Source organism: Centruroides sculpturatus, unplaced genomic scaffold, assembly GCF_000671375.1.
Source record: "Centruroides sculpturatus isolate CEXI.00-Female unplaced genomic scaffold, Cexi_2.0 scaffold538, whole genome shotgun sequence".
Taxonomy (NCBI): Eukaryota; Metazoa; Arthropoda; class Arachnida; order Scorpiones; family Buthidae; genus Centruroides; species Centruroides sculpturatus.
Window position 1 is genome coordinate 32,259 of NW_019384775.1, and position 24,524 is coordinate 56,782.

General features: G+C 25.7%; 1 protein-coding gene across 4 annotated transcripts in view; it reads right to left on the reverse strand.

Moving 5' to 3' along the window:
* Positions 1-868: 868 nt before the first annotated feature.
* Positions 869-24,524, reverse strand: part of LOC111629076 (pleckstrin homology domain-containing family G member 5-like) — a 150,860-nt gene continuing 127,204 nt past the window's right edge. For 2 of the 4 annotated variants that reach the window (XM_023372939.1, XM_023372940.1), the window contains 16 exons: positions 19,440-19,513; positions 19,187-19,311; positions 18,004-18,042; positions 17,857-17,900; positions 17,545-17,652; positions 17,081-17,464; positions 15,227-15,322; positions 14,935-15,036; positions 14,742-14,858; positions 12,251-12,425; positions 8,889-9,004; positions 8,719-8,812; positions 5,270-5,355; positions 5,024-5,171; positions 2,130-2,227; positions 870-2,053 (listed from right to left, as the gene is read on the reverse strand). In XM_023372939.1, coding sequence (XP_023228707.1) covers positions 1,949-2,053; positions 2,130-2,227; positions 5,024-5,171; positions 5,270-5,355; positions 8,719-8,812; positions 8,889-9,004; positions 12,251-12,425; positions 14,742-14,858; positions 14,935-15,036; positions 15,227-15,322; positions 17,081-17,464; positions 17,545-17,652; positions 17,857-17,900; positions 18,004-18,042; positions 19,187-19,311; positions 19,440-19,513 — 1,911 coding nt within the window. In that variant the 3' untranslated portion in view covers positions 870-1,948. Of the gene's footprint in view, positions 2,054-2,129; positions 2,228-5,023; positions 5,172-5,269; positions 5,356-8,718; positions 8,813-8,888; positions 9,005-12,250; positions 12,426-14,741; positions 14,859-14,934; positions 15,037-15,226; positions 15,323-17,080; positions 17,465-17,544; positions 17,653-17,856; positions 17,901-18,003; positions 18,043-19,186; positions 19,312-19,439; positions 19,514-24,524 lie in introns of all 4 variants that reach the window. The other 2 variants (XM_023372937.1, XM_023372938.1) reach the window with 2 other exon arrangements.

Sequence of the window (24,524 nt, forward strand, 5' to 3'; positions counted from 1 at the left end):
GTTCTACACACAGTGCTAGACAGAGAACAATATCAAAACGAAGTCGCAAACGCCATTCGGCAGCATTAAAGAAGAAGAAGAAACTGCTTGTAATTCTTATAGTTTTCTCCTTCAAATCCCACATATATACAGTACATATTATGTATGAACAGGATGTGAATTTGTGCACTGAAAGAACGTTTAACATTTATGTTATATCAGCAAGCGCCGAAATTTCCATACAACATAATGACATCATTTTGAATTCGCTCTACGTATAACAGTATAAAATACAGTATTTAAATAAGCTACGTAATATAATATGTATATGAGTATAGAATAAAATAATTTCGTAAAAGTTATTAAATCGTATATAAATTTCTTGATTTTTAAGTAGACTATATTTATAACTATTATATGGTTAAATTTAACGTAATAATTTAAATAGGAATTATGAATTAATTTAAATGAAAAATATTTATTTCAAAAGTTTCACTATTTAATTAACAAAATGTTGGCATAAATTTTAATTTAATATGGTCTGTTAACTAAGTTGTTAATATCTTTTTCTATCTTGACAAATCATAGCCAAAAAATTATATATATAAGTAAATAATTGAGTTGTTTTGTTTCTTTATTTGTATAAGTTTCTTTAATAATTTAATATTTAAATGAACAAGACGAAACTTAATATTCTTAAATTTTTATTTCAAGTTTATACAACACGATAAGTTGAAATTGTTTTTATTCAAAAGGAAGATAAAAGAAAAAAAATGTACTCTTCATAGAATGCTTTTCTTATAGATCAAATTGGAGTATTTTAGATAAAAGAGAAATAAATTTGAAATATAAAAATTTTAAATATTATTTTATAATTAATTTGAAAAATATTTTATTTTTCCATATTTTCTTTATTATAGTAAGGCATCTCAGCATATATTTATATATATATATATATATAAGTTTGTGTATATTTATATTTTACGTTGTATACAGCATTTTACTGTATTATTCAGTATCAAGTTCAGAACTATATAAATACACAACAGAAATGATTATTTCCATTAGAAAGGCAGGACGAACAATGTAACGCGATCTATTTTCGTAACATAGAAAAACATTTTAGAGAAAAAGGAACAAAACTGGGACATTTATTAGCAAAAATATCGGAGCCGAGCCGGATTGATATGAGCCTCATTTTCTTTAATGTTTTCCTTAACAAAATTTGATTAAATTTTCACAGGCTCCTTGGTATGATTAAAGCGAAGAGAGGTATTTATTCTCAAAATATAGATTTAAATCTAAAATTTGTCAAAATTTACTCTAAGTGACTTTTCTTTCTAAAAAGGTAGGCCCACATTTTGAGCAGGTGAAATAATTTGTATTCTTTAAAAAATTCCAATCGGATTCAATGCCCAATTTGGATTTTTAAAATAAAACATTTCTGATTTGAGAAATTAAAATGCCATTTTAACTAACATCTAATTTCTTTATAGGCCCGTATAATGCGATTAAACAGAAGAGGCGCATTCTATTCTCTTTTCTTTCACAACGATTCGCGAATAAAAAGACCATTACCAGAAATAAATACAATCACGCTCATCAAACATCTTCCTAATTTCAACTTGGATGAAGAAAAATACAAAGAAAATGATATTGAAAAATTTTCTTCAGCATGAATATCACATCATGGAAAATTGGTCGTTATCATGATTAGTCCAAATGCTTGTTTTTGGATACAACGAGTCTTTACAACTCTTTCGGGAATCCGTCATTAATAACTATACAAAAATTAAAATTCATCATAAAAGTCTCTGAAGGCAAAACTAGACCTTGATTTTTTTCCCTCATTTCATGTTAACAAAAACATCGATTCTCTATTTTTGGCACTTGAGGCAACGAAGATTATTTAGTAACGCTATTATACTGGTCATCAACATCACAGATTCATACAAATTTTACTGAATAACTACTTGACAGCAGTATTAGCTATTCTTTGATTTCTGAATACTGTATTTTGTAGAGTACGCTTCCACCTATCCATTGTATCTCTTAATTTAGAAAGCCAAGTACTCTAAAAGTAGACATTGACAAAGAAATCAATATAACGAAATTTGCTTGAAAATTCAGGTAACGTTAGAAAACCTTACCTTTATTGTTTCATTAGCGCCTTGAAAAGTATGTACTGTAACAATTTGTTGAAATCTATTCAGACAAACAAGTACAAAAGCATTCTTCAGATTGGTGGCTGTAAAGAAGTTAATCTTATTACTTAAAAAATAGTAAATGAATTTACTTTATAATGTATTTTAAAATTTATTATTATATTTACAATAAGTAAATATTGTGTATTATATGAAATTTAATATTTTAGCAAAACTAGTCGAAATACCCAATAATTTAATCTAAAATGGTGTTTTTCAATGAAGATTCTGAGATCAATTTGAAATACAGTAGAGCGTCGTTTATCCGAAGGTCAGTTATCCGAAACGTCGATTATCCGAAGGAATTCCAGTCGACAAATTTAAATTTTCGCCAGTGCTGTGGCTCTGTAATCTTTGGCTATGTCTTCGGCTACTCAAATATTTTATATTTTTTATACTAAATTAACTTCTGAAGTATAATTTTTATTGTTTTTATATTTTTCAATATATTTATTTTGTTTGTATAAAATAAAAAAATAATTTTTAACGATACAATAGTCTTCGTTAAGCTTAACATCGACGAAAATTCAACTCGAAGCGACACGCAATGGAGAAAAATCTCAACACGGGATAAATTAATATATTTTTTCGTACATAATTGGTTATCCGAAAAATAAGTTATCCGAAAAACCCCAGTCCCCAATTGATTCGGATAAACGACGCTCTACTGTAATCAGCACCAGATATGTGTATTTTAATAATTTAATTTATGAAAATATTTAAAATTAAAAAAAGCATAGATCAAATATAAATAAAATTCAGCATAAAAATTTAGCTTTAAAGTAATAAAAAATATTAGGTATATTATGATTTGTGTCGAAATAATAAATTATTAATCATTAACTATTTTTGTTATTGGTCGCACAGCCGATTGTGCTATCTGACTATTAGTAAGAATATGAAAAATAAAATCCTCGGAACCATTTATTAGATTTCACAATTTTCCCGCAAATTACGAAATTTCGTGCTGTATTTTAATATCAGAAATTTCTTTTTGCCACTTACTCTATTTTAGACTATTTACAAGTTTGGCAATGATTTACGCACTATTTTAGCAAATATGGCAATGCAAGTTATATGTGAACTAATACAAATATCCAGAAAAATGATAGAAATTTTTCGCGATTTAATATTGAGAACTATTTTTATATTCTACTCTCAAAAAGTTTCAAATTATTTTTTAAATTATTGCAATTTCTAATCAATTAAAATAGTTAATGACTTAATGTTGAAAAACGTTATTAGTTAAAATATATTGCATTGAAAAATCTTATTTTTATCATTGAAAATTATAAAAGATAGCGATAAAAGAATTATAAAGTATATTTCGAGTTTCATGAGTTAAAAAAAATAAGTTTAATTTAATTGACAAATTTATAGGATACTTTTAGGATTTATAAGATACAATGGGGCAATCGAATAAATTTTTTAAAACTCTTTCTGTCCTTTGTGCACTTCAGAGGACATTTTCTGAGCAAGCAGTTTTTCAGTCCAAATACAAACAAATCTGATTAGTGACATTTTAGGACATGCAGAAGATATTTCCGTAATGTAAAACAAATAGTACCAAAACTTGCCACTATGGCACTTTTGCACTGTAAACAATAAACATTTTATTTGTACAAAACACTCATGCTACATAGAGGCATTAGCAATGCATGGGATACAGTATTGCTCAATGTTGCCCCCAAATTCTGAAAGTGTAAAACCTGAATGTAATGAACAGCATTTCTAACGGTTGACTGTAATTGGACCTTTATAATGCTTCTCACACGCAGTGTAATATTGTCTTTCAAGGCTGCCAAATATGCAGCAGATCATCGATAAACACCACTTTTTAAGTGTCCCCACAAATAAAAATGCTTTTTCGTTGCCTACGGTGCCATGATACCATAGCGGCTAGTTTAATACTAATTCTTTTTACAGAAATGTCTTCTGCGTATCCTGAAATGTCACCATATCAAATTTGATTGCTCTTGGACTACTGAATACGTTTCCACATAGCGTTGAATACAGTAATACCTCGACTTACGCTACCCCGACTTACGCGAACCCGGAGTTACGCGATTTTCAAATCTCGTGGTTTCGTCTTTTGTTTGAGTGCCACGCAACTCTTGATTACTCACTCCCCCCACACTATTGTTCGGCTTACATGTTCGGACGTGTCGCGCGGAATCGACGCATAGCTACAATTTATTTTGTGTTATTTATTTCTGTGTTTCTTATATCTACGGAGACTCGAGAGACTCTATGTGATCATTTCTTGTAACCGTGAACGAATCAAAAGACGTGATAAGATTAACGAGAACATTTATTAGTTTACATACATCCGACTTGGATTTTACACAAATTGCGAAATTATACCCCGACTTACGCGAATTCGACTTACGCGGTTATCGCTCGGGGTATTACTGTACTTTAATTATGTTTGTCTGTGTATAGTCTGGAACACGGAGAAAATAAATGATGCTCCCTTTTGGGTAGACTTTGTCTTCAATTTTATTAAACTTTTAATTATGATCAACTGCTATATTCTTGTTGCATTTACTAATTAAAATTACGGTTGATTAACTATTTCAGAAAAATGATATCGATAATTTTCTTATAACTTAAACTTCATTTATAGCCTATTATTTCTTAGTTATAAGGATTTAAAACATGTGAAATATAAAATTAAAAACAAAATTTTAGAAAACTATTCCATTTATAACTATTTGTATTTGTAAACTGAAAAAACATCTGCTTTAATAATATATTTTAATATTTTAATTCTAAAGTGCTACTATAGTTAAATTCGAATTTAAAAATTCTAATTATTTAAGAAAATAAGAGTGGAATACCACAACAATCCTGCGGACCAACGTCGTGAATAAAAAATCTATCCAACGAAAGAGGTTGCTTATAAACAACATATTTGAATCCTCCTTCGTGAACGGAACTACTTCCTCTACTACATGAACTTGCCCAATTTTCTGTTATGGAAGATTTCTAAAAATAATGAAATTATCATTAATTTTATATTGTTTAAGTTTATAATAATTGCTAATCAATTAATCACCCAACTAGTTAATCATACAAATATTTACTTTTTTATGAAGTCCTTTTTTTCGTCTAGTAATAAGTAACATATCATCGAACAGAATGACAAACATTTCAATCGGTTTTCCACTATCTGAAAAGTTTATGCAAATATTAAATAAAAATATTTTATATTAAAAGTTTATGAAAATTATCTGTTTAAAAACTTCAACTTTTTTAAATAGCTAATTTTCGCTTAATTCTTTTCAATTTTCTTATGATAAAGTTATTATACAAAAATAAATTATTTTGTTAACTTATAAACAATACGTAAACGCACAAACCTCTATAAATTTTATATAATCTACATTTTATAATTTTTATTTTTTATGATTTCCAAGTTTTGAAAACATTTATAATACATAAAAAATCGATTTACTTTATTGGTTAGAGAAAAGAAATAAACAATTTCAGATAATCGATCGAGTCAAATTTTGTATAAATCAATTTTGCAAACAAAAACTTTTAAAATGTAGTGAACATTTTAAAGTTCCACACAATTTTATTTTCCTTTGTAAACAGGCTGCTAAAATAATAAATAATATATAAAAAACTAGAATTTAGTTGAAATCCATATGACAAATAAATATATAGAAGTCGGATAATTTTAATAAAAACTGAGTTTTTCATCCAAAAATATAAATTTTATTGTTATTGTTATCTGGAATTGTATCCAAATTAAGTTATATCCATACTATGAATCATACCAAATGCACTTAACTTTTTCCCATTTAAATGTAAATTAAATAAATATTTGTGTTTAACATTTGTATAAACAACGAATCATTTCATATCTAAAATATATTATAGATGCACATGAGATATGAGTAAAATTTATTTTAAATGAATAAGAATAAATCATAAAACAATCTTAAATTTATATTAAAAATAATAATAATACAAACTAACAAGGCTGCATTGTGATTTTGGATCAATTTTCAAAAGATACAACATTCAAAACATTTGAGAATCTAGAACTGTGCAATAAATCAAAAATAAGTTTTTTTTTGTTCTAATAACATTATGGATTCTTTTTATTCTTTATTCAATTATTACATACGATTTGAGTTCATCTAAAGAAAGCGATAAAAATATATAAGAATATTCGTATGTACTGTATACATTCAAATCAAAACAAAAGATTGGAATAAAGTACAACGTGTACTAAATATTCGATGATCAATTTAAAGAAAACAACCGAGAACATTTTATTTCATTTGCATAATATAAATCAAACTTAATTTGAAATTTATATATAATATTTAACTGTATTTATCTTTATCAATTAAAAGAATACATTAAATACAAGTTTTTTATTCGTATTGTTTAATATCGCTTTTCGATTAACTTGACTAAAATCTTGGCTTAGCTTTTTCTATGTTGAAACTACATAATTTCTTTCATTTATTATTTTTAATTCAAATGTCTAATATAAATAAATTATAATTTTGAAATCTATTCAAAAATAATGATCATTTAAAGATCATAAAATATTTACTCATATATGAAAAATCGACGAATGAATTTAAATGATCAATAGTTTTAAATGGTTCTTCCTTGCGACGTCTTCACCAGGAAAAGACACTGTTATGGACAAAGGTGGAAAACCGAACCTGGTTTATCCGAATGACCGTAAAAAGATATGCTGACGCAAAAAATTCGTGTGTGTCATCGCCCAATAGATAAAAAGTTATTAACGTATAAAAATAACGTAATGTTGAGATTTCAAAAACGAAAGTTTTATTGATGTACAGAAAGTGCTAGGTACAGAGCGTGTAACTGGACAAGTAAACAATGATCAAGGCATAAACACTTTTCACAGTGAGTACAGTTAATAAATATAAGAGTTATACATACATTTTCTTCTCATCTTTTGAGAGTCGCCGTTCTAAGCAGAATACTAAAGGTGTTTCGAATGATGAAAACGTTTCTACGAATATTCATATTTAAAAATGTGAGATTTTTGAATCTTGGTACCGAGAACCGAAAGTAGACGAACGATTATAAACACAGAAAGTAATCTCGGTGCGAAAAGTCGATGTTTGTCGACATTCGTTTGTAAACGAACCAAAACAAACAAATACTCGTTTAACACACACACTCACTAAACGAAGTCGGTTAATCTCAGAAGTAATCTTGAAAGATAGTTGTGGCTTTGATCGATTCAACACGTTACAAGTTTATTTATTAAATTTAATTTTGAAAGAGATAAAATATCGCAATTTTTTTAAATTTATTGTAAAAATAATACATGGCATTTTTTATAATATTCCCTTTCAGACGTATTTGTAATGTGTACAAAAAATGAGTTATTGAAACGAACTGCACACTCAAAAGACAAGGTAAACCGAATGAAATGTGTCGGTACATCAAAAAACAGTCAGTGAGTCAGTCAATCAGTATAAATGACTAATTTTTCAAGATGATGTCTGTAAAGATCAAAACATGTTAAGAAAAATGTTATGGTAAGTCAACCATAACATTTATACCAAACATACCAAACATAAACGGTAATCGTTTATGTTTGGTATTCCAGATGAAATTTTATTACATTGCACGAAGAAAACGGCATGTTTTCGTTTGATACTATATCCAGAATATTGGGATTATGGAATTATACAGTTAGATTTAATGTAAGTAAAATTAACAATTTTTCAAAAAATATCAGTAGATGAGAAAAACTTGAAATGCAAAATTTTTTATGAGAATTTTAACATAAATTAGATTTCATTGAATTTCTTTGAAAGTTGTAAAATTACGGATTAAACTAATACTAGAATACGAATTTCAAAAATGGGAAACAATATCACATTCTGATCGAATTAAACAAATTGAATTTTCAGATATTTGAAAAGCATTAAATATAGCTATGCTTAAGTAATGAAAGCAAACTGAGCTATTTTTATTACATTGCTATATAAAATAAGCTGACTACACTGTAAAAATACTTTTTATAGTAGTTTGTTCTAACGTAACATTATCGAAAAATAAATCTAAACATTTATTTCCGCTAATGTATCCAAGAATTCAGTAATATTTTTATATTTAAGAAATTTTAGATTAAATATAACCGTAATCATGACAAGGAGTTTACTAAAGAGAGAGGTTTTATACAATTTCATAATTTATCATTTCGCAATTATTACGTCAATCATTGTGTTTTCACTTTAAAATCACGCCATGAAAAATTCGGATGAAAATGTTATTCGAAATAAAAATTAACAACATCGAGAAACTGAATATGAATACTATAGAGTACTTGAACCATTAAAATACAAAATTTATTTCCTTTAAAAATTGACATCAAATATATTTTCTAACAGACGTGTTTGGTCTTCTAAAGTAATATAAAGCATTAAAAAGGTAATTCCATTATTGTTTCTTAATAATTTAAACGTAATAATTATTAATAATATCCAATATTATATTAATAAATTGCTAAATACTCAAAAATTACCAAGAAGTTGAAGACATCCTTCTAAAATTATCTGTCTTCTTGGGCTTACAATTAAACGTTCACAAGGTTGTTTTGCAAGAGGACCTCGTAAAAACTAAAAAGGAATTAATTATAAATTTAAATAGTTAATTATATTTCATCTATAATATAAAAAGATATTTTATATTTACTTCGGGAATAAAAGCTTTAGGATCGAGTTCGGTGACAGAAGGCCATACGATATTCCTTTGTATCTCAAGCAGCCGTTCGAAATTCTTTAGCCACTTCATTTTGTCATCTAGTTCTCCTAAAGAATGATACAAAATAAAAGCCATTAGCAATAACTCATTTCCTGCCACTTCACGGCTAAGGAATTAACAACAAATCTTCAGAAAAGAGATCTTAATCCGTTTATATTGAAAATTTATGTAATGTTGATAAAAATAAATTCAAAATAGATTCTTAATAAAAATTGTATTTAAATCTAAATACAATATTTTATTTTACAGAAAAAATAAATTTAGTAATTTTTATTTTATAATAATTTCTTTAAAGCAGTTCTTTAAAGTAAAATCATTCAGCAAGGAAAAAGTATTAAATTTTTCTGATTTTAAATTAGAAAACTTATATACTATATTTAAGATATGATTTTAAAAATGTTTAATAAATAACAGTAATATTGTTACGATTTCTAACTTTTAAATTTATAATATTAAATTGAATTTCTGCAATTATAAATTATTCTTGTCACACATTTAATACAGAAGCAGAAATATTTGTATTAAAAAATCGTTTCATGATGGAGTTATAAATTAAAAAAATGTAATTTATCATCCGCTTGATACTATGCACACAAGAAATTTCTGCTTGGAAAGTTGCTTTACTGATTAAACACTTGCACATTTTTATTTTGCAGATAATCGGTTTTTCAAAGTATTTAAAAGATTGTCATAATACTTGCAAAATTAATCATTTGTAGTAATATTAACATAATGGATGTAAGCAAATAGTGATTAATGGAAAAATGGAAATATTTATTAATTTGTGAAGAAATCTGCAAATAGACAGTTTACGATTTGTTTAGAACCTGTCAAACAAGAATGATAAGCTACGTTTTGAGTTTATAATTACGCTACCAATTCGATAGTTTATGAAATTGTATCCATTCGTGTATTATTATTATTCTCATGTAACTTTCTCATTAGAAAAAGCAGAAATTAAATTAATTAAAAAGTTACAAATCGTAACATGGCTTCATAACCGTCATTATTAATCTATTTTTGCTATAAATTTAAATCGCTCAGTCGATAAATATTGTCTACTAAAATTCGTAATATGTATCCTTCTATATTTAAGTAAAATTATACGAAAAAACATCTAAACAAAATTATTTTTTCAATATTCTGTATATTGCATAACGATAAATTCTTATTTTTGGAGTATGAAAACTTAAATTTTCATTATTTTACAAATTTAATAATTAAAATTTTACTTAGTTTTTGCCTTTCAAAAAAAGAAGAAAAGAAAAAGATAAGCACAATTCAAGTGTATTTTTTGGAAATTCTGTAATGAAAATTTTCAGAATCTACTTTACTTACACTTCAACAAGTATTACATATATTAATTAAATTTTGAGCATAATACTTAATAATTTTATATATTATTTGGCTGTCACTTTAGTATATTCAAAAATTTCATATAGACTATTAACGCAAATTCTCTTTCTGGTTTTTAACTTCAATATTGCTTTCAATTGCCAACAATTATTGTTGACAATTGACGAACTCAAACTGAGCAAATCAATTCTAATACTTTCAGCATATATAAAGAAATATTATAAAACGGAATTAAATATATAACTAAAAAGTATATAACGTAATGTTAATTTACACTATTCATTTAATTTCATACCATTTTGTATAACAAAACAGTTTCGATATTTCATTTATAAAGCTTATTTTTAAGAAATGATGTTTCTATTTCTTAAGAAATTAAAGGAATATTTTAAATCCATAATTGTTTTTCAATAAATGTGTTATCTAAATCAGAATATTTATTTATTTCAATTTAGAATAATAAAATTCAAAAATTGATAATGTATCGTTTGATATAAATTATTAATCTGTAAATTATATATTAGAGGAGAAGGTGGTATTATGGAACACTGCAGGTATTATGGAACCACCCCATTTCGAACTGATAATAAAGGCGAACTGTAGTGGAATGTGGCTGAACTGAACTAGGCAGACATCCATAGCAAGGGGAAAACCCGTTTTACTTCAGTTAAACAGTTGTCCGTATTTAATCAGCAAATTTGTTTTTTTCAAAATTCACAAGTTTTGAATGCTAAGTGAATTTAATTATTTTTAAAATATAAATCGTGTAGTTGTAGGTTCACTGGTGCATGTATTCCGTTCCAGAGACTTAGGGGTACATATTAATCTGTGTGATGTTCACGTTTTTTAAATTTTGGTCTTGACAGACATAAGTTAATTCGAGATGGCGATGCGTGAAATACGGACCCCATTGGTGCTTTTACAGTAATATGGAACTCAACTCCTCCGAACTTTCTATTTGCAAGCAGACATTCCTCCAGAGCAATTTGTGAAAAAGACACTAGGTAGAAAGCCAATTCTTCCTGAGAATATCGAAAAAGAGCTGCTGGAATATATATTGTTGATGGAGGTCATATTTTTCTATTATAAAAGCATTTTTGCGATAAAATACATTGGAGTAAATAATTTTGTAATTATTTAACATTTTTTGTCCTTTCCTATTTGTTTTTGGCTACATTAAAGCATTTTTTTGAAAATATACAGTAAGGTTCCATATTACCACCCGATTTTCTCTAAGCCTACTTTCGGACTTTTTGTACAAAAGCCTTCAAAAACCATACTTATAGTTACACTAGCGAAAAATCCAATTAGGAACATTTAGTTTAATAGTTACCAGTACTTTTCGCACAAAAAATGTGGGTGTAGGTATGATACCTTGTTTACAATTCACTAAAATGTAATTGGGGTTCCATAATACCACCTTCTCCTCTACTTTTAATTACGTTATTTTAGTCTAATAGAAAATAAAAGAAATATTTTAGACCAGCAAAATAAACAACAGTTCTTTTAGAATAAATAATTTAAATATTAGAATGAAATAGCCATTCTGAATCTCAAATGTACATTTTCTATCCACAAAAAATGAAATAAAATTCAAATTAAAATATTAATTTTTCGTTTCAATACTTGAATAATTTATATTCTATTGATTAAATAGTTTTCAAAATGAATTCACAGAAGTAACGATTATTTTTAATCGAAATTGTATTTCTAGAAATGAAGAAACATTATCTGAGATTCCTAAGGTTATACTCCTTGATCTCGATTGGTTTAAAATATTGTTTTCTCTGATAAACAGTATTTTCTTAATATACATTTATCAACTTATAAGATTTCCTTAAGATTATTTGTGTCTAATAATGAAAATATTCAAAATTAAATATATAAACTTAATTTATTAAGTTTTAATTTCTAATTAAATTACTATGTTCATTTACTTAGCGAATGTTCTTCAGCTTCGAGAATACTGGCAATGATTTTCTGTTCATCACTATTTTCTGTTCTCATTTCTATTTCTTTGAGGATAAGAGGAACTCTCATTATATGTTGTACCGGAGATACTAGTAAATCTGTAAGCTGGAGTTTCTTGCATCTAGAATCTCTGGAACACCACTAAATAAATAAATAAATAAATTTGATTTTTAATAAAATAACGAGAATAAATGTTTAATGCTGATTCTTTTGTATAAGTGTTAATAATTTGAAAATTTAATTTCAGTAAATGGATTTCTGGAAATTATCACAAAAGAATTTCAAGATCTTTCGTAGATTTTACTTTATTTAAGGGTGAAGGTTAATATAACGCATATACAGTAATTACTTATATAAAAGAGAAGAAGGTAAAAATGGTAGCTTATATAAATAATTATGCTAATAATACTTGAATATTTTTTAATTAGACAATCTTAAAATTCTAGTAATTAAAATAAAATAGTAGTAGTGATGTTTAAAATAATAATCTAAAAAAATGTTGAGAAACACGCAACCCCAACATTAAAAAAAATGTTGGGGTTGAGCCACCCTCACCACATACATCATTACAATGTATTTACACATATAGGCCTACATCTAAAATATTTACAAATGATATTACTGATTATATTTTACTTTTGATAATTTTTGCATTATAGCGAGAGCAGGAGTGGCCATCCCTACCCCACTTCAATGCATTTACATACACACATCTGAAATATTTACAATATGGTTACTAATTAAATTATATTTTTGGTCTATTTTTTTTAGATAAGGGTGGGGAATGGTAGAGATGGGACGGCCCTACCATATACAGTGTATCATTACAGTGAATTTACACACAAACATCTAAAATATCCTTGTCCAATTGATATTACTAATTAAATAGTACACTTGGTTATGTTTATCAGATTCGGAGTGGGAAAGATGTGAAGGTAAGACCATCCCCTAAAACATCATTAAAATACATTATCTTCGGACTTGCCGTATTTTAGGGCATATAAGACTCAACTTTTGTCCAAAGAAAAGACTGAAAAAATCACCCTCCGTCTTATATGTGAAGTTGCTATCCATAGGCTAATGAATTCCCCAAATGACCAGTAGACTACAGATAACCGTTACTTAGCTCAACTCTTGAATAAAAATGTTATTGCTTAATTAAACAGATTATTATTATTGTTTTTTAAACCAGAATACAATAAAAATAATTGGGGCCGACTGCAAAGGCGCGGGGTAGCTTAAATACACTAAATACTTTTTCCTAAATATTCTGTGCTGAAGTAGGGTGCGTATTATATGTCCGTGCGTTTTATATGGGGCGTGAAGTACGGTAGGCATGTCCTCAAAGTATCAGCTTTCTATCTTACTTACTAGTATAAGTGAATGAAATTTCAGTTGCAAGATTTGAGGACATGATACAAAACAAGTTAAATAAAAGCATTTAATAATTATTAATATTCGAATATAAAAGATATGACTATAAAGTAGTCATAAATCAGTTTTAAAATATATAAATCTTTAAAAAGATTAATTTATAAACTTGTATCCTTTAAAACCAAGTGTAAGGTAAACAATAAATGTTTATTGCCTAGATCAATTGATATCTATAATCAATATCTATATCAATAACCGTTAACAACTTTTTAGATAATTTTATTTATTAACTGAAAATTGTTTAAAAAAAATAAAATTTATATAATATAATCGATAAACAAGGATATCTTATTTACGTCGAATAAAACTGAAATAAAAAACACACTGAAATTTTTCTCATTTAAATTCTGCAATGGATCAAATCGAATTTCGTTTTCGAGAATTTTAAATTTACAATCTGTGTCGATTTAGAAGACAGTCCAAATTTAATAAATTAGTTACTAAATGTTCATTTATTAAGTAATACAACTTTGTACTAGTAACTAACGTATTTTAAATTGGAATAACAAAACTGTTCAATATTTTCTGAGGCATCAATTAGGCTTGTTCAAAAAGCAAGTACTTGACACCGAAAACTATTAAGCAGACTTTAAGCGACGTCAATTTACTGCTTTTGTTTCATTCGAAACTCGTTTATGTAGCACTAAGAATTTATCGATTTTCGCGTCTAAAGTTTCTTAAAATTTACATGTTTTCAAAAACGTCAATTAATGAAGAAAATGCCATTATCGCACACTTCAGAATGAAATTTAACAGACAATTTCATTGACATTAACCTATTTTTTCCAGAAAAATCACTAGAATTTTAAAGAAATACAAAATACTTCAATCATACTTAAAATTGTATAATGTAATCTATTCCTCCTATTTCTAACATAATTTTAACAATAAAATTTGAAAAGAGCAATTAAATTAATACGCAAAAGTTTATTTTCATCATGAGAACAATCATTATTCTATATAATTTAATTTATTGGCTTAAACTTGTTTAACACAAAGGATAAAACAATTGATCTGTCTTACCTTTTCAAATTCATTAAATTCGACTTGTCTTCGTAACGTTTCCAAGTAATTAAGAGCATTAATATAGTTGAGTGTATATCTATGATAGGCTTGTGTTAGAGCCGTAGCTTTAGAACTCTAATAATATTGTAATTTATTAACAGATGTATTTTTCGGAACAATATCATACACTAATCATAATCATAATATATACCTTTCGAAATAATTTTACCAAAACTTCTGTAGTATCAACTTCTCCCGTGTTCATTCTTTGTAAAATGAGACTAAGAAATTCTTTACAAAAGGCATAAGTCACCTAGAATATCAAATATTTTGAGTAAAAGTTTAATACAAATTATGTTTAATCTATTTAATAAATTTAGAATAGAGTATTAACGAAATGACAATCTTACTAATTAATCAATTAACGGTGTTTAAAACAAATTTTTGGACTGTACATTATCTATTAATAAATAGAAAAAGTTAAGAATGTAATAAAAACTCACACAACATAGTTCATCTAGGTTACCAAAGAGAACTTCTGGTTCAGCGAACATTGCAAATCCTTCCACTTGGATTTTCTTCAAAGGTTCCATGAACACCTGAAATCGAACAAATGATCGAAATCGACTTAAAACTTAACAAGAAGTCTAATTTTGTAGAAAAAAAAGAAAGCAATTATTGCTCTAGAACTTCTAGGTTAAGTACTTAAGATCATAAATTCATAAGCTGCTTTCCACTATTTTTTGCTAAATCTAATATTATTGTTTTTCTATGCACAAAATCTACATGAAATTATTTTTAATTTAATCGGTTTAAATGTTAAAATATAATTTTGATTGATATAAAAAAATTTTAAATGGTAAAATAGTATGTTAAAAGAACGTTTTAAAAAATAATACTTTATATCAGCTTTTATAAAAAGTTTGTTAAATTAAAAAAAAACAAAATTTAAAGGATAAAACCTGAAATAATACTTCTTATTTTACTTGATTACCTTAGAATTTTTTACTTGAAAACAAATTTTCCAAGTAAAAAATGATGCTAACTTTTTAGTGAATGTTGAATTAAATTGGATTTAATTTTGCAATAAAAAATATCGTTCATTCTTCTTCACATGTAAGTAAAGTTCAGAAGTCGTTCGCTCTTCAAAGCAAAGAGCAATAATATAGGAATTCGTGGAATTTCTAACATAAATCTTTGCCTAATATCATTACCGCAAACAAGGATGGTCTATATCCGTGAAGAGCATCATCAAATTTAAATCGAATAGGAAAATAAAGTTATGTCGTATACTGAATTTATATCATTATTTGTTTTAAATATTAATTATAAATTTTTTAATTATTATTTTAAAGTCACATTTATACATTTGTATTATTAATTATACGTTTTAAATATCGTGAAAATGCTTAATATTTAATAACTTTATTTTTTATATAAATATTTAATATCGTAAAAAATACAAATTTTGTAAATAAATAATGAAATCTGTTTAATATTTATTATATTAATCTTTCTTTCAAGTGTTTTCTTTCCGAAAACTCATGTTTTGTTTGTTTGCTACATACACGTAATATCTATTCTTCTTTCCATTCATCCTTCCGGGTTTTCTTTTCAAATATAATGCATTAAAAACATTAAATTTTCAAGATATGTTTAAATTCCAGAGTGGAAGACTTATATAAAATGTTTTATTATACATTAGCGAATTCTTCGTGTTACAATTCATGTTATAATATCATGAGTCAAAATTTAAACTCAGTTGAATACATGTATTCATTAATTTTGTTTGATTGATAACTGTTATTACAATTTTAATATTAAATTTAAATGAAAAACAAATATAAAAGTTCCATTTGTATATTAGATTTATTCAGAACATCGGACGTAAATTAATATCAGTAAAATTCTCGAGTCGTATATAAAATTTTGTAATTTGTTTACACAAAAATTAATTAGGTTTCAATGAAAGTTTTTAGCATATTCTCTTATCTATAACTAGTGTTTTTTTTATAGAAGATTAAAATTTAAACATATTTACTAAAAATGCATTACAATTCTTTACTTTGTGGTCAATAATAACGTTATCTGATGTAGTTTTAATAGTTTTCTTTAAACACTTAAAGTTTATATAACTCTCTTCGAATTTTTATGTAATTATCTATAGAATTTTTATTGAAGACGCTAAAGTTAACATTTATATTACTGTTTCTTTTATTTATTTATTTAAGATTTAAATATATAAATCAAAATTTGATTTGATATAAATCATAAATATCAAAACTAAACACTGATTATTTTTTTTCTAGAATAGATATATTTAAAATTTGGAACAGTTGTAAAAATACATGTCTTACGTTTTTTAAAACCATGAGATGATCATAGAGAAACATGCATTCGCTTTGAAAAAGATCCCAGAGCGCTTCTTTTCTTTTAGTTTCGTGTTTAGTGACTGTATGACTCCACCAACTATTTATCTGGTTTTCGATTTCGTCGAGTGTTTGACTGGTTTGCTGATCTTGACTGTTGCTTCTGTCGGATGTTGAATAATCCTGAGAGCGTTCGGATATTACAGAAGAGGAAACGGAACTTCTCGACAGTCTCTGAGAATCCGTTGGAGACCTGTCACTAGAATCATCTGTAAACGTCAACCAACTCGACGTGGTTGGCAGTTGCACGGAATCCAATCTCTGCTGACGTTTCTCTTCACATAGAGTTACGAAGTCGGACCACTGCATACCCTATTTACAAATTCAAAAGAATCAGCATTAAATAAATTTGATTTTTAAACATATTAAGCTAATATATATTTAGCGTTTACCTTATATTTGGATAATTGTTCGTCTACAAATTCGGATGGTTGAAGACTGCTCAGGACCTCTTCTAATCCGCATAGAGATTCCGATTTACTTCTATTTGACCTATCAAACTGCACACACATATGGATGGACAGAAGATTGCTGCATATTTTATCTATCTTTAACATTACTACTTAAAGACCTAAATCACTGTTTTTATATATTTATACTTAGGAATTTTGTTATTTTAAATTTAGAACTAAAAGGAAACTTTACTATTTCAAACTAAAATCTATTTTTATCTAGAAATTTCCAAGATTTATTAAAATACTTACCAACCGTAGAAGCGACCATGTATTTTTATTTTTTCTAGTAGAGTCTGAAAAGTTAAATATTCAATTAAAGAAAAAAATCCTATTTACCTTTAAAAATGGAACATGCAGGAAATAGTTTAATTAATAAGAAAAAAATATATAACTGACCCTCTGATACAGCAAGGCATTGAGTAGAACCGTCTAAATCTAAAGAAAAAAACATTTAATTTAGAGATTACTTTTGATAATTTATTAAATTTTTTTAATGTCATAAAGTTGAAATAGAAATAGGAACTAAACGAAGAGTTAGAAAGAACAGAGAATATAAAGAAGAAACAGACCACCAAAGAGAAGACATACGGATAAAATGAAAAGGAGAAATGCTTTATTCTCTTTGTATAAATATTCCAGAAGTCATTCGTACAGCCTAATACAAATTATTTGTCGAGAGGCACAGAAATGAAGAATTCTTAAGAATGTAAAAAATCTCATTATCAAATATGATCAAGTTAAGTAAGCAAGAAATACTGTGAGAAATCCAGGGAAAAGATGACGTAAGAGGAAAGTAAACGTTTATTGTTAAAATCAAACTAATCGATAATAGACGTCGATAACTGTGACGATCAACTTACTTTAAACCAAGTTTTAAGCCTAAGATACCTCGTTATTTTTTTTCACATATTCCAGAATATAAGTAAACTTTGTTTGATTTCACGTTAATGCATTCCCAATACATGCAACATTTGATTTTATTTCTTATTTAAAGTAAATTTATTGAAAAATTTAATTTAAAAGATTAAAGGCAACTTTAAATCTAAATTACTTAATGTTTGCTCATTTTAATGTTATAAATTAAATTTTATTTCAATTCATTTTCATGCTTTAATTTAAGTGCAAAATCTACTTTTGCATATTGTATTAATATAATGAACTCTTTATAAAGTTTACTATCAATTAGTCTACAGATAATATAAATTTTATGTATAATATCAAAGAATCCCATATAAAATCTTAATAAAAAAATTACTAATATAAAAATCAATAAACAGCTACTAAATATGACTTCGATGTTTTATGAATCATTTCTGTCCTATAAAACAACTGTGTAAGATTATTATTATTTTAGTTTAAAAATATATGGATGAAAATCTTTAAGACTTTGAACTATAATAACGATAATTTGTCATATAGTGTGTTTTATTAATAATTAACGAAGAATGTCCATAGAAGACTATCCATGTATAAAATCAAAATTCAGTTATTAATGAATTGAAAACTGAATAAAAATGAAGGAAATATTAGTGGATAAATATATTTAAAATGAATTATTACGAAGAATAATATATCTCACCTAAGAGAGTATTTCTGTGTGTCAAAACCTTACTATAAACTAATAAATCACCCGGGCAAATCTGCATTGGAGGTATCACAACAATGGAACTTCTGCGCCTCGATCGGTTGAGAGCGTCAGCACTTCTGAAAAATATTTTTTGTTACTACTTTGAATATAAAAGAAAACGTTTATTTATTTTAGTTTATGATTTATAAAGTTGTAAAGTAACTTAGTTCTAAAATCATTTATTAAACGAATAAAAATTTCTCACGTGTTATTTGGACCAAGATTTTCGGAAGGTTGTTCTAATTCTTCATTTGCACTTTCATAGCCATCTGTTAACATCTGAAAAGTAAAATTTGTTAATTTAAACAAATTAGGCTGTATTTCAAATTATAAAATATACATATTTATATAAAATTTAAATAATAAACTTTTCCAAAGCATCAGCTTTGTACCTTAAAAAAAGTAAGTTATAGAAGATTATATATAATAATTTTTTATTACTAATACTGGTGCATTTTTGATATTTTTACATGTTATTTTTCTGTCTAATAAAAGTAAATATTCGAATAAAAATATTATTGCAGTCATAAATGCTGTTATTGAACTTGCGAAAAAATTATAACGTTAAATCTTCATTTTGCACTTAAACAGTTCAGAAAATATAAATTTGAATAGTCATAATAGGAAATAATTATATTTAAAACATTTATATCTAATAATCAATTATAATAATTAATATTAAACTTTTTATAAGTCTATAAATTAGATCAACGTGTATTTTTATTTTTATTTATTGACAAAATCACGAATCTTTCCGAGATAGACTAATAAAAAAAAATTGACATACGCCAAATTCAAGTTATCTTTAATAAAACTTTATCGAGAAAAAAATCTAGAAAATAAAAATGAAATATTTTTTAATAAAGAAGCAAATTCAATAATTTTTTTTTTTTTGAAAAATTTCTAAAGAAGCTAGAAAAATAAAATATTGCAATTTTTCCAATATTCTCTGCATAGAACTAAGTACATTACATTTAGAGAATTCATCTTTTCAAAAGTCATTTTCAAAAGAGGCTAATATATTGTTAAACATAAATAATTAACTTTTGTTGAGAAGTCGGTGCGTGCCTCCATTAATTCATTAGCAATGCACGTTGCCATCAATTCTATTTTGTCACACGAAAATGAAAGTAGGTGAAGTCTGTCACGTACTATACTTCAGTATTTATATTGATTTCTATGCAAAATAATAAATTTAACTAATATATAAAATCTTGTACCATAGAAATTACCATAATTTGTTCAAATATATTATTGTAATAACTGAGAAATCTTTATGCAACTTTGATTATTTATCTCTTAAATATGGCATTTTCTCCTTACATTGAAATTAATATGAATCATGTTTTATATTATTTTAATTATGTTATTTTATTTTAAAATATTTTAAAATTTATTTTAACAACCAATCAATTTGCATCTAAAAATATATTCCAGTGAAATGAGTAATATTTTCTGTGTATTAAAAATTGTATAATCAATCATAGGTCATTTGAAACCCGATATAAAAATTTTTAAGCTTTTTCAAACGTGTGAATCAGTTTAAATATGCAATTAAAATAAATTTTCTTTTTTTCGCTTGTTTTAAATTCCATTTCGAATCACATTTATTCTTGGAAAATAAGAAAAGGAAGAAGAGGGAGTTGTCAGCATTGTAACTTATAGAGTGCAGGAGTAGAAACATTGTAAAAACTTTCCATGTATACATGTTGAACATTGTAAAAACCATAGTTTAATACATATATGAGTATATAGGTATTCAACTATAATTTTTAATGTTTCTACCTTGTATAATACTGACAACCCCCCCCCTCTTCTTTTTCCTTTTATAGGCTTATATATATTAGAATTTAATATAAAAGTAATAATCTCAGATTCATTACTGATTTTACGATAAAATAAAAATCAATTTATGCTATTTTTTACGATGAAAATAAAATGAAAATAGTTTAAAAGAACTCAATATCGTATATTAATCCGAACTGAAGAAATTGTTTTAAAATCGTTGCTATAATATTTATAAATCTTAGAATCAATGAGATTGCATCAGTGTATGCAATGCTAAATAATAATAAAAAAAAGGAAAAAAAACTTTTAATTTTATACGAATTTAAATATATTCCTCGTCAAGCTGTGTAAAATGAGATGAGACTATGTAAAAAAAGCATAATATGTTACTTCTATCTTAATTAAGATTATAAGTGCTTAATATTTTCATACTTGTAATATGATACTTCTGTGACATGTCAATGGAACAACTTCTGAAGTACTTGCACGTGTGGTCTATCGTCAATTCTTCAGTTCTTATATATATATATAATTTAATTTATTGGCTTAAACTTGTTTAACACAAAGGATAAAACAATTGATCTGTCTTACCTTTTCAAATTCATTAAATTCGACTTGTCTTCGTAACGTTTCCAAGTAATTAAGAGCATTAATATAGTTGAGTGTATATCTATGATAGGCTTGTGTTAGAGCCGTAGCTTTAGAACTCTAATAATATTGTAATTTATTAACAGATGTATTTTTCGGAACAATATCATACACTAATCATAATCATAATATATACCTTTCGAAATAATTTTACCAAAACTTCTGTAGTATCAACTTCTCCCGTGTTCATTCTTTGTAAAATGAGACTAAGAAATTCTTTACAAAAGGCATAAGTCACCTAGAATATCAAATATTTTGAGTAAAAGTTTAATACAAATTATGTTTAATCTATTTAATAAATTTAGAATAGAGTATTAACGAAATGACAATCTTACTAATTAATCAATTAACGGTGTTTAAAACAAATTTTTGGACTGTACATTATCTATTAATAAATAGAAAAAGTTAAGAATGTAATAAAAACTCACACAACATAGTTCATCTAGGTTACCAAAGAGAACTTCTGGTTCAGCGAACATTGCAAATCCTTCCACTTGGATTTTCTTCAAAGGTTCCATGAACACCTGAAATCGAACAAATGATCGAAATCGACTTAAAACTTAACAAGAAGTCTAATTTTGTAGAAAAAAAAGAAAGCAATTATTGCTCTAGAACTTCTAGGTTAAGTACTTAAGATCATAAATTCATAAGCTGCTTTCCACTATTTTTTGCTAAATCTAATATTATTGTTTTTCTATGCACAAAATCTACATGAAATTATTTTTAATTTAATCGGTTTAAATGTTAAAATATAATTTTGATTGATATAAAAAAATTTTAAATGGTAAAATAGTATGTTAAAAGAACGTTTTAAAAAATAATACTTTATATCAGCTTTTATAAAAAGTTTGTTAAATTAAAAAAAAACAAAATTTAAAGGATAAAACCTGAAATAATACTTCTTATTTTACTTGATTACCTTAGAATTTTTTACTTGAAAACAAATTTTCCAAGTAAAAAATGATGCTAACTTTTTAGTGAATGTTGAATTAAATTGGATTTAATTTTGCAATAAAAAATATCGTTCATTCTTCTTCACATGTAAGTAAAGTTCAGAAGTCGTTCGCTCTTCAAAGCAAAGAGCAATAATATAGGAATTCGTGGAATTTCTAACATAAATCTTTGCCTAATATCATTACCGCAAACAAGGATGGTCTATATCCGTGAAGAGCATCATCAAATTTAAATCGAATAGGAAAATAAAGTTATGTCGTATACTGAATTTATATCATTATTTGTTTTAAATATTAATTATAAATTTTTTAATTATTATTTTAAAGTCACATTTATACATTTGTATTATTAATTATACGTTTTAAATATCGTGAAAATGCTTAATATTTAATAACTTTATTTTTTATATAAATATTTAATATCGTAAAAAATACAAATTTTGTAAATAAATAATGAAATCTGTTTAATATTTATTATATTAATCTTTCTTTCAAGTGTTTTCTTTCCGAAAACTCATGTTTTGTTTGTTTGCTACATACACGTAATATCTATTCTTCTTTCCATTCATCCTTCCGGGTTTTCTTTTCAAATATAATGCATTAAAAACATTAAATTTTCAAGATATGTTTAAATTCCAGAGTGGAAGACTTATATAAAATGTTTTATTATACATTAGCGAATTCTTCGTGTTACAATTCATGTTATAATATCATGAGTCAAAATTTAAACTCAGTTGAATACATGTATTCATTAATTTTGTTTGATTGATAACTGTTATTACAATTTTAATATTAAATTTAAATGAAAAACAAATATAAAAGTTCCATTTGTATATTAGATTTATTCAGAACATCGGACGTAAATTAATATCAGTAAAATTCTCGAGTCGTATATAAAATTTTGTAATTTGTTTACACAAAAATTAATTAGGTTTCAATGAAAGTTTTTAGCATATTCTCTTATCTATAACTAGTGTTTTTTTTATAGAAGATTAAAATTTAAACATATTTACTAAAAATGCATTACAATTCTTTACTTTGTGGTCAATAATAACGTTATCTGATGTAGTTTTAATAGTTTTCTTTAAACACTTAAAGTTTATATAACTCTCTTCGAATTTTTATGTAATTATCTATAGAATTTTTATTGAAGACGCTAAAGTTAACATTTATATTACTGTTTCTTTTATTTATTTATTTAAGATTTAAATATATNATGTGCAAATTAATAAACACATACAAGAAATCTTATTACTATATAGGATTTCTTGTGTGTATTTATTAATTTCCATCATGAACAGTAAAAAGATAGAGTTAATCACAGTTTCTGGATCATATGATGACTAAAATATTCCAAAATCGATTATATAAATATGTCTATTTTCAAGAAAATTAAGAATGACATAAAAAGTTAAATATTTTAAAAGTGAAATGTTATATTTTCGACAAAAAACAATAAAAAAAAGTGATATATGCTTTAAAAGGATGTAAATAGAACAGATATTGTAATAGTAAGAAAAATATCACTCCTTAAAAATCTAAAGATAAATATTGGTTCAATTCTGTCCTCGAAATTAACGTCAATTCCAAGAATCGTCTATGTATTCTTGTGTGGAATGATAATTTACGATATGTTTAAAAGTCGTCATGACGTCATTTATATAAAATATAGATTTACAATCGTGAGAATTTTACTGATTAACCTTAATATAAGATATATATTTCAACTCTTCCATTCTTCACTCATTAAATATAATAAATAGTAAACATCGAACTTAAATTTTATACGTTATAAATACATAATATTTTATTTCTTAACTCTTGAAATTGTTCATGGATTTTATTTTATTACGCAATTTCTTTAATGAATAAATATGTTTTAATAAATAAAATTAAAGAAA